General features: G+C 35.1%; 1 protein-coding gene across 27 annotated transcripts in view; it reads right to left on the minus strand.

Annotated features, from left to right (window-relative positions):
- Positions 1-8,559, minus strand: part of LOC127248120 (uncharacterized) — a 29,928-nt gene extending 21,369 nt beyond the window's left edge. For 12 of the 27 annotated variants that reach the window (XM_051270311.1, XM_051270310.1, XM_051270307.1 and 9 more), the window contains exons 1-13: positions 8,212-8,557; positions 7,972-8,045; positions 6,785-6,938; positions 6,444-6,555; positions 5,087-5,395; positions 3,895-4,017; positions 3,725-3,764; positions 3,404-3,591; positions 3,216-3,276; positions 3,031-3,061; positions 2,878-2,940; positions 2,466-2,762; positions 2,296-2,369 (exon numbers count right to left, since the gene is read on the minus strand). In XM_051270311.1, coding sequence (XP_051126268.1) covers positions 2,340-2,369; positions 2,466-2,762; positions 2,878-2,940; positions 3,031-3,061; positions 3,216-3,276; positions 3,404-3,591; positions 3,725-3,764; positions 3,895-4,017; positions 5,087-5,395; positions 6,444-6,549 — 1,248 coding nt within the window. In that variant the 5' untranslated portion in view covers positions 6,550-6,555; positions 6,785-6,938; positions 7,972-8,045; positions 8,212-8,557 and the 3' untranslated portion in view covers positions 2,296-2,339. Of the gene's footprint in view, positions 1-2,295; positions 2,370-2,465; positions 2,763-2,877; positions 2,941-3,030; positions 3,062-3,215; positions 3,277-3,403; positions 3,592-3,724; positions 3,765-3,894; positions 4,018-5,086; positions 5,396-6,443; positions 6,556-6,784; positions 6,939-7,971; positions 8,046-8,211 lie in introns of all 27 variants that reach the window. The other 15 variants (XM_051270333.1, XM_051270330.1, XM_051270329.1 and 12 more) reach the window with 9 other exon arrangements.
- Between the last annotated feature and the right edge of the window lie 2,240 nt (positions 8,560-10,799).

A 10,799-nucleotide genomic window follows, 5' to 3' on the forward strand; every position in this document is an offset into this window, starting at 1 on the left:
CTAAATTAAATTTCTTCTACGCATACCACACTTCCCCAAATTCAACTATACATACATCTAAAAGAATATCAGGGCAACCTATCAAGCAAATCATTGCCCAAAAGGTTGGTCACATAATTCAAACATTATATATTACTTTATAAGGGAAATTTGTGATAACAATGTTCCTCTTTTAAACATTAACCCAATCATTAATATAAGGATGCAAAACACAAGTATTTTCTCAATTTGACAATTAGCATGATAAAACTATATGATTTAGTATAAAACTGTGAACTTTTGGACAAATTATTAAAATGGGAGAAAGATAAAAAACAAAATGACCAATAAATAACATTCAATCTCACTCATCAAAGTAAGCAAGCCAAGTGTGCAATTTATTTTAACTGCCAAGTATAGCATGTATCCAAATGCTCATTAACCAACAAAAAGACAAGTGAGAAAATACTATAAATGAAAATGTATGACACTTGTCATTGAATTGTCACAGCAACCTCATTGTGCGAAATGGGAAAGTCATTTGCATACTTACTCTTATCGTTAATGAAATAAACACCATTAATTATGAATATATCCAGTACAACTAAAATAAAAAACTGTTATTTCGAAAATTACTTTTGCTTATAGATATTTCTATTAATACTATCAATTGATCTCCGCTCACTCAACATTACATTGCTAAACTAAGTACACATACTTTTAGTGAGTTGAGTATGAGGTAATTAAGATTCAACCAAAAGAAATAATTTAGTTTGATATATTGTTAGAATATTCAATATTAACCAGATGTAAAATATTATAAGATAGTTAATACTGAAAAAGGTATGAAATATCAAATAAAGTTCATTTAATACTCAACCATTTTTAAGGGTCGTACTCACTCCGTCCCATTAAGATTGCTAGTTTTAGTTTGGTCACAGCTTTTTAGATGGTATAATTTTGATAAGTTTTGTTTTATTATTATTACTATTTTTAATCTTAATTTTTTTTGTTTGAAATTGTATTTGTAAAGGTAAAAGAGAAAAGATTGAGTACAAATAAGGAAAAGTCGCAAATATTTTGGGCCGTCTCAAATTGGAAACAATAGCAAATATAGTGGTAGGGAACATATAATATTAACAAAACTTACGTCCAATTTATTAAGGGGTGTATTCATCTTGATGGTAGAATTTTGTATGGAACGTGTTTAAAATGTTTCGCTTTAACTTGTTTACTATTGTCTATTTTTCTATATTGCATATTACAATATTTGGATTATGTGGATTACATACAAAATTCTAATGCCTTAATACATCATTGTATCAATGAAATTATTAGGATTTAAAAAATCTGTTCTTGTGTGAAATGTCCATATAGGAATGCATAATATATATATATATATATATACATGGTGGCATGTTGCTAAGCACCAAATGGTAGTTTTGTATCTTTTGAAATGTTCGAAGAAGCATTTACCACATACTTTTCAGCTTTGTGCATGAAAATATAGAAGCTCGACATGTTAAAACTGTTGTTTATTTAGAATTTGTTCACTTAGTGATTGTGATTTTGATTTTTCTGTTTTTGAGGCGGATATGCAAGGTTTGTTTAAAACAAGAAGTAGATTGAAAAAAAGAAAACTGATGGAAAAAAATTGTTTAGGGTGTGTTTATTTTGTGTTTTAACTTGAAGAAAATTTGTTGATATGAGGTATAGGAAATTGTGTATATAGCAAAAGTAATGAGTGTATGTAATATATTAATTTTTTTTTAAAAATGTTTTGAAAAATTTTTGGAAAAGAAACAAATCCTTAGTATCTTAATATCTAGGCAAAAATTAGAAAACACAAATAAAAGTGCATAAAAAATCCTACAAATTAAACTATAAAAAACCAGAACAAAGTAAAATTGTAAAATAAGAAAAATAAATTTATAAGACAAATGAAAGTGTATAAAAAATCATACAGATCAGAGTAAATCTGTAAAATAAAATAAATAAATTTAGAGGACAAATTAAAGTGTAAAAAGAATCCTACAAATTCAACACTAAATCCAGATCAAAGTAAAAGTGGATAATAGAATCCAACGGAGAGTTTTGAATGAAAATTTTGGGGGTCGACGTTTGCATCAACACAGCATGACATTATGCACAATTCGTTAACATAACATATATCATCAATGCACATTATGTTATGGCATCTTTAAATCCAAATATTATCAAAACATACGAACATAGCAATCCAATTTTATCAAGCTGTCTTAAGTCTGAACCAAATAAGATTAAAGTAATGCCTGCGAAGAAGGGTTAGAGATTTACTTTGCAATAGGTACTAAAATTGACAAGCTTGTAGCCCAGCAATCTCATGATTTCCGATAAATATCAATGTACCCCTGCAACGGAAATAAACCAGAATTCAATCAAAAGAAGAAGCACATTGATAACTACTATTGACTATTAGTCGAACATAACAAGATTTACCGACTGACCTGCACTAGCTTGTTAGTTTTGGCTTCAGATGAGGAAATAAATGCCTTAATTTCCTCACTTGTGCTAGGCATAGGGGCATTGAGAGGCTGGAAGGAGCAAAGCACCTTATCAACTGACTTCTTCACAATTTCTTTGAAATCATCCTTCCTCAAATAGCCGTTCGCCCATGCAGGTTCCAGCAATTCTTTCACATGCACAATGAGTGCATTTTCAAAATCTTTCGGTGCTTTTATGCCTGAAGCATCAGCACCAGTCCCATCCTTCCCTCCAGAGTCATCGACCTTCAGATCAAACCTCTGTTTCAGCAGAAAAAATTTAAATTATTATGATAATTAGAGTTCAATGCATCGTCACAAATGATACTAACAACATGAACAAACTTAAAACCTCCATATCCAACATAGTACTAACCTGACTTTGTGAACCACTCCTGGCGGACAAGCCATGGTCGGGAAAGCTTTTGTCCAAATTTTCCTTATTTAATAAGTATTTAGTTATATGATGAGATGGGATAAATGGGAATGATGGTTTCCAATCATATGAATCCAAAACTGTCAAACTCACTTGCAGAAAAGAAAAGGACTCTGGATCGATTCTGAAAAAGCATGAACAAATATAAATTATATCTGGAATCAGAATTCGAAATATCATTAATCCTACAATCAATGCACAGTATCTCTACTCTTACTAGACATTCCTTTCATACCATCGCTCACAATTACAGAAACATTTTCGAAGTAAGAAATTACCTGATATTACTTCTGAATAAGCTGAGCTCGGAGTTGCTTGAAGCTGCCACAGACCCGCCCCCTACCAAAACAAAAAAGAAAGGAAAATATATGATCGTCAGATGAGATTCAAATAAAGCTACATATATTACCTAACCTTAGATTAGGTTAAATGTTTACATAAAAATAATATACTTTCTTGAACGTACCCAGCCTTTGATCAGAATGAAGGAACCTGCATGATTCCCCGCGAATACACCACCCTTTGGCATGAAAATCGCAGGGAATGGGCAGCTTCGTGCAGGTTCCGGTGCTGGTGCTGCTGCCTGTGCCGGTTACAGTGGTAGAGCTAGAGACACCTGTCGAGTCTCTCAACCATAGCTCTAGACTAGGTGACCTAAGAAACAAAGTTATCATCAGGGTTTACTTCCAGTATAAGTGAGGCACTACAATTACAATCACTTCTAATTAATTCGTAAGGTATATGGCCGATTAAATTAACAAATAGATTGCACATTGGAGGCACTTGCCTTGCACTTTCTCGAGCTTCCATGTCGGTGCAATAACTTTCTGCATTATCAGACATAAGGGAATCATTTAGAAAATCCAGGGATCATTTAGAAAAGATAGAGATTTGTACAAACATCAGACCTCAACATCATTAAATACTAAATATCCTCATCATTAGACTCTGACCTACCTGATGTTGAAGCGTGCATGTTGTCAACATCACCACATGTTGTAGGGATTCCAGTAAAACATCGTCCTTGTAACGCAGCGCTTGAATGTATCATTCCCATACGATCTTCCACTTGAGTTATGTCTGCATTGCATAGACAGAAAAATCAAGTAAAAATCTTCACAGCTGCAATTATAGTTCTCAACATTTTCAGATTAATAAGGGTTTCAAAAGCACTCTAGAATTTACAATTGATCCCTCTTATGTATTATACAGCTCGGGAATACAAAATAGTTTCTTACATTTCACTCTAAAATTTTGGATCATTAAAAACTTTAGAGCACCGACCGGTTCCAGGGGATTACATGACTTCATCTAAACTAAATTAATTCGTGAGTAATAAAGGACAGTATACTTTCCATATTCATTACATATTCCATGATTAATCAACCTACCATTGGTAACTTCCCTTAAATGAAATCAAATAAAGTGATCACATCTTAACCGAACTATCTATTAAATATCCTTGTCGTATCTGCAACGAACAGTCATAACGACTTCAAGGCCCTCACACTGATAAAATGGATACCTCACTCTCTTGACAGGGACAGGCGGAAACCGAAGCCCAACTTTTCGCAATTGTTTTAAATCAGAAGTTCGTTGAAGTACGTTAACCGTCCACACAATTTAAGCGCGTAAATCCAAAAAACTAGATTCACTTTAAATCCACCCAATTAATTCTTCTGCCAATGAATAAGTTATAATTCACCTATATGCAACCCTAAATCTAAAAGAACTCAAAACTTGCTTTTTTAGCTTGCAAAAACAGCAACGACATCAACATCTTTGGCTTTAAATGCAAGGGGTTATAAATCATTTTTTTATGCTCATCCTCTCAATTGAGGATCAGGCGTTGGGGCTGTTCTGCTAAGATGGCTAGATCACAGCACAAGAATGAAATCAAAGCTCAAACACACGAAAACAAACAGCACAAACTGAAGCCCTAAAATCAGATCCAAAAAAGAACGCATCATCGACCTCCAAACTCGGGAACAAGGATTTCTTCAGACACAACCAGATCAGGCAAGAAAAATGAAAGTAGAACATCACGCGACTCCCACAACGAAAAGACATTACAATTAAAGCAAGCATCTCCGATAAACTAAGCATTTAGGGAAATCGAAAGCGATAGAACCGAGGATGAGTAAATTACCGCTTCCTCCGCTTCTCCGGCGACTTGGAGCTCTTTCGTCTCCGGTATCCGCCTCCCTGACTCGCCTGCCGGAGGTGGATGGTCCAGACGGTGCGAACGATGCCATTCTAAGCTGGGTAGGGCACAGAGAACACAGGCAGCGGCAGCGGCGGAGAACGAGAAAGGGCGATGCTGTGGGTTGGTGTCTGATGAAACGCCGTTTTTTATACGCCACTGACAGTGACAGGGGTTGACAGTGACAGGCGTCGCAGTCAGTCCTGTCCAGTCGAAGACCAAAAGCGCTGAAAGTGGTCGCGCGACTTTGACAATCTATTATTATAGTGTACTTAAATTTATTAAAACAGGGTCAACGAACATCATAGAATATAATTAATGTAAGCAGATTCGGTCATCATTACTCTAATTATTGTAAGAGCATTTTGATATAATACCTATAATAATGGACTTTACTGATGTTTCTATTATTTTAATTTTGGATCATTTACCATTCCATTCTATTATCTTATAGGGTATAACGATAGTAGGCCTGGCCCATATTAATTTGGGTGTAATTAATGTGTCAGCTGGTCCACTTTCGGACAAGAAACTCCATGTCAATTAATATTTCCCTCATAATTTAAGAATTCGTATAATTTATTTTTTTTATTTTTCTTCTACATTTTATTAAATTCAACAATTTTGTACTATTTAATCTAAGTGGAATAAATTTATAATATAATTAAACACATTTACGCTAACTTCTACAAAAATAAAAATAAAAATTGGTATGTTCTCAAAATTTTCCGATATATCAGGTGTTGATGATGCGATATTTTGAATTGATATTTTTTTAGGAAAAAATAGAATGAATAGTGAATTTAAAATATAACATGTCAATATAACAATTAAAATATATTGATAATAAAATATATTATAGTATGGCTGTGTGTTATTTTATCAAAATTTTCAGGATTTTTATTATTTATTTTTATAAAAAAAAAAATTCTTCAAAATTATTAAATCAAAATTTATTTTTTATATTATACTAAAAATCAATTTTAATATAATAATAAAAACATACCCTATCAACATCTAATTAAAAATTTTTATTCTTTAAATCACAATTAAAAATTCAAACCCCAAACAAACACGGTTTGGTTTTGTAAATTATAAAAATAAATTACTCTTTTCTTACAAAAACATTACATTTAAATAACAATTAAAAAACTAAAACTCAAAACCAAAACAAAAACTAGTATTAGAATCTTAAGGAAACAAACCCACAAGTGTCTCTAAACTTATTCAAACATTATCTCGTTCCTTTTATGTTTAAATTCACAACACACCCAAAAACATAAATAAATAAACAGAGCCTTACCTCCTAGCACCCACATATATCTTACCATTAGCATTCCCAAGTTTTTTAGGAACACATCAAAAACTAAACAAATGAAATGAGTCAATATCGAGCCTGCCATCTCCATTGCCACCTCCAAAACAAAGAAATATATACAAACTTTGAACGCACAAAACTAAAATAAAGGTCGACAAAAATTATAATCAAAGAAATAGACAAAAATTTTGAATCAGACAATGTATATCCAGGTTATGGGAAATCTGCAGAGCTAAAAAGATTAAAGTAACACAAACTGGGATTTTGAAGAACATACAATCATGATTCAGAGAGAAGACGAGCTGCAGATATGAAAGCATACATACCTGTTGTAAATGAGACAAAAATCCCTTCAGATGTGACTGCAGATTTTTTCATCACTGAGTGATTATTCACTTCATTTGCTTCCTTTGTAAGTATTCAGTAGCAGCTGTGTTGAAGGCTCATGCAGAGCATGTGTGTTCGATATAAACAAGGGCCCTGAGTTTGAATTCAGATGAAATTCAAGTGGAATTAAACAAAAATTACAAGTCTAAAAGAACACAAGAAAAGGACATAAGCAGGGAATAAAAGTTTCAAACTAAGAAAATGTTCGTAAGCGTAAGTCAAACTCTTTTAAAATCCAAATGGATACAAATAATACATGAGTTGTAATACTTAATTAATTAACAAGAAGATAGATCGATTTCTAGATCAGATGTGCTAACAGAAACTTTAAATATTGAATCTAAAAACATGCCGACAGCAAATAATTCAAACCTAAGTCACACTTCATTGAAAATTTGTCGTATTTGTAACAAGTATGCGCTCAAAGATATTCAAGGTGGGACCAATGCTAGCTCGACTTGAGAAATCAAACAAAATATATGTGCATCCAACGTGCTAAAGCAGGACATTGGACAAGTTTCCCAGTAGCCTGTGAATATAACCAACGATTGAAATTTCCACCCCAAGATTGTGGATCATTAAAAAGTTTTGGAGCACCAACCAACTCTAGTGAATTACAAAGCATCTGCTAAGCATAATTATTTGCAATCTACTACAAGGATAATACCCTTCTTCAAATTCCACAAAATTTTATGGACATGACACTCAATTGAATACAATAAGTAAGTGCATCAAAGTTACATGAATCATTAAGAAAATCCTTCGTCATATATGCAAATTGTCCGCAGATTATCTGGATACCACAAACACTTGACAAAGATGAATGGCAATGAATATGTGGTAGATAAAAGGTCTAATATGATGGATGGCTAAAATAAGAAGTCCCTTTAAAGAGCTTCGGTATCTAAATTTCAGGGGAAAGGGGCTCTCTAGCCATTAATGTCCGAGGATCAGGAACTAAATCGTAGAACAGCAGGCATGCATACCCTTTATCAACTCCCTAGTCATGACGTAGTATACATGGATTCACAGAAGTAGGTTCGCTTTGATTCCATCCATACAATCATTCAGCTAATCGCAGCATGATACATTTACCACATTCAACCCTAATTCTCAAAACTCTTACTGATTTGCCTGAAATGTAGGAAGTTAGATTGTCTTTTCCACGATCTTCTTTCCAGTGAGCATCAAATGTTTGGGCTACCACGCATGAGATAATTACATCGCAGTATAAGAACTCAATTAAGCAACAAAATGGCACATATCACTCCATATAATGATGCAAGCATCATATAAACAACTCAATGAAAAATCCAAAACATAATTAAGGATGAAAAAAAATAAAAAAATAAAAAACTGCAGCAACCTTCATTCTGTTGGCGGTCAGGTGTAACTGTCTCTTCCATTTCCATTTTCCACTTCATTGTTCCCTATCTAATCCACACCACGTTTGCCGGAGGTGGATAGTCTAGCCTGTAAGAACAGGGCCATTAAGGTAGGTTAAAGAAAGCAGCAATCGCCGGCGGAGCAAGACAGAAACAGAGATCACGTCTCACAAAGCTTCCCGATAGATATAATCTTTGAGTTCTTGAAAAAAATCGACATAAAAATTCTTTCAGTAGAATCAAGCACATCAGAAACCACATGAAAAGGACCCAACGTTGATGATCCCCAACATTGTCCACAAAAAATTCAGCTAGATATTCCCCCACAAAACGACCTCCAAAACGAATTAAAGTCTACATGACAATCTGGATCAGAATCATCTAATAGAGTTGAAATCTTCCATCAGCCCCCAAACCCAGTTTTTGAGTTTAATTGATTCCCGCCCAACAATATTTTGGGCCAAAAATCGAAATTTCCGGCCCATAAAATTGTGGGCCTAAGACACTGACCGCTATTGTGGGCTTTACAATGCCTCCTATTAAACGGCCCATTAATAGATCAACATGTAAATTAATATGTAATGAATGTTGGAGAAGCATACAATGAAAAATAAAATAAAAATAGAACGGCGATGATTACAAAGTGAAAGTGACAAATAAGAGCAGAGGTCACGTCTTCCCCAACTGTCCATCCATCATCTCCCCTAAAATTTATATCAAATCAAATCAATTTAAATTAAATATTAATTAAAATACTTTCCCCTCGCCCATCAACTTTTTCCCCTTCAATCCTACGTCAGCTATTTCAGATTTATTTCATAAATATAAATATTTTTATATTTTAAAAATAAATAAAGTAAATTACAGCCTGCAAACACACCACCTAGCCTAACGCTACTCGCTCAATCGAGGTCCCAGGAGCACAGCACCCGAATGACGTGGAAGCCGCCAGGAGCCGAAGTCCACGGATCCGCAATGACTCAACGAGCCAGAGCGAGAGCCATGGGCCGGGACGCGGGGGGGTCCCCGATGTAAGAACTAGGGCTGTCCCCTTCAACTCCGACACCACTACGTACTGCACCTCACCCACGTGCCCACCTGACACTGTACCCTCCACGTCCCCTTTAAATTAATTCTTATTTTTATTATCAATAAAATAATAAGGCAGGCACTTTCTCTCTCACTATTTACATATTTGTGTTTATTTAATTATTATTAGTACTTTTAATCAATTTCTCAAGTTTGGGTAAAATAATATTAAATTATTATTATTATGGACGTGTCTGGCTCGGACAACCTAGCATTAATTTCCCTAGCACCAACCACAGCAATTTGGCGTGCTGGACTCCACTTATCTACTCTGTTCTTATAATCTTATCTGGACAGCAACCAAATCTTCTTCCATAAACATAAAATAAAATAAAATCTTAGAAAATGGGCTGCAAAATAATTGAATAAAAACGGCGAATGCACCAATTTTACGTTACTTGTGTAGTTGGTGGGTAATTCATTAATTCAATTTTGGTATAGGATTATAAAAAAAATAATTAGATATTGATTTAAAATGAAATAAATTACGATTTTGCACGTTACATTGACCATTTCTACCCGAAATTTTGAGCCCCGAAAAGAAAATTGAAAGCCGCCCACAAAAGAGAGATGATTATAAAATTCCCACCTGCAAAATATAAATAATGAAAATATTATTACTATTAGCAGTACGTAGGCTGCGCAGGCCTACAATTTATCCTAACTTGGACAGCTACGCAATCCATTCAGAATATTAAAACCCCAATATCGAAAAATAATAATAATAAATTATTCTTTTAAAAAAAGGTGGAGGCGCCGCTGAGATGTCCGTGCGAAAGGCGTCGGTAGGTCGTAGCGTAGGGCTTACGTCATCATGGGGCCCATACGGCCGACGCCACCACGTCGCGACACGTCGCATTAGGCGGCGGCTCATGCTTGCCTCCTTCAGCCCCCACACATTTCATTATTCGCCTCTACAGTTGTGGTCCCCTGCGGTTCGATACAATTCCCTCAGGAAACGGCTTTGACCGGTCGCTGGTCGCCCCCATGTAATAATTACTGCGGTAGTGGGGGGGGGGGGGGGGGGTTGTGGGGGTAAGTGTAAGTAAGTGTAAGTTGTCGGTTTTTTACTGCTGGATGTGGTCTAGTCTGTAGGTATTATTTATGAAGATGGTTTCTTTGGTAATTATTGAGGAAGAAAAGCTGCCTAGGGCCTTGTTTATCTAACTGTTTGGGGGTTGTTTAATGTCCCGTTTTAATTAACTTCCTCAATTATAGTACCAACCTCTTGCTCCAATAGGAATTTGCGTTGCAGGTTTCGAATTAATTAATTAATTACAGTAGCGAACGACACGGCATGTCTGAATGGATCCGACGGCGACGGTGCACGGGAACCCCCTGGTCCGCGGCGCAGGGAATAACTGCCAGGTGTTTGTTTATAGAGGGGTTCGTGCCGTCCAGCCGACGATTACGGGTGACCGGGTGGGGCCCACCAAACTTTTCATACACCGCCGCACACAATAACTCTCCCACACCTCAG

The sequence above is a fragment of the Andrographis paniculata genome, unplaced genomic scaffold (assembly GCF_009805555.1).
Source record: "Andrographis paniculata isolate CXL003 unplaced genomic scaffold, ASM980555v1 Contig32END, whole genome shotgun sequence".
In the NCBI taxonomy this organism is placed as follows: domain Eukaryota; kingdom Viridiplantae; phylum Streptophyta; class Magnoliopsida; order Lamiales; family Acanthaceae; genus Andrographis; species Andrographis paniculata.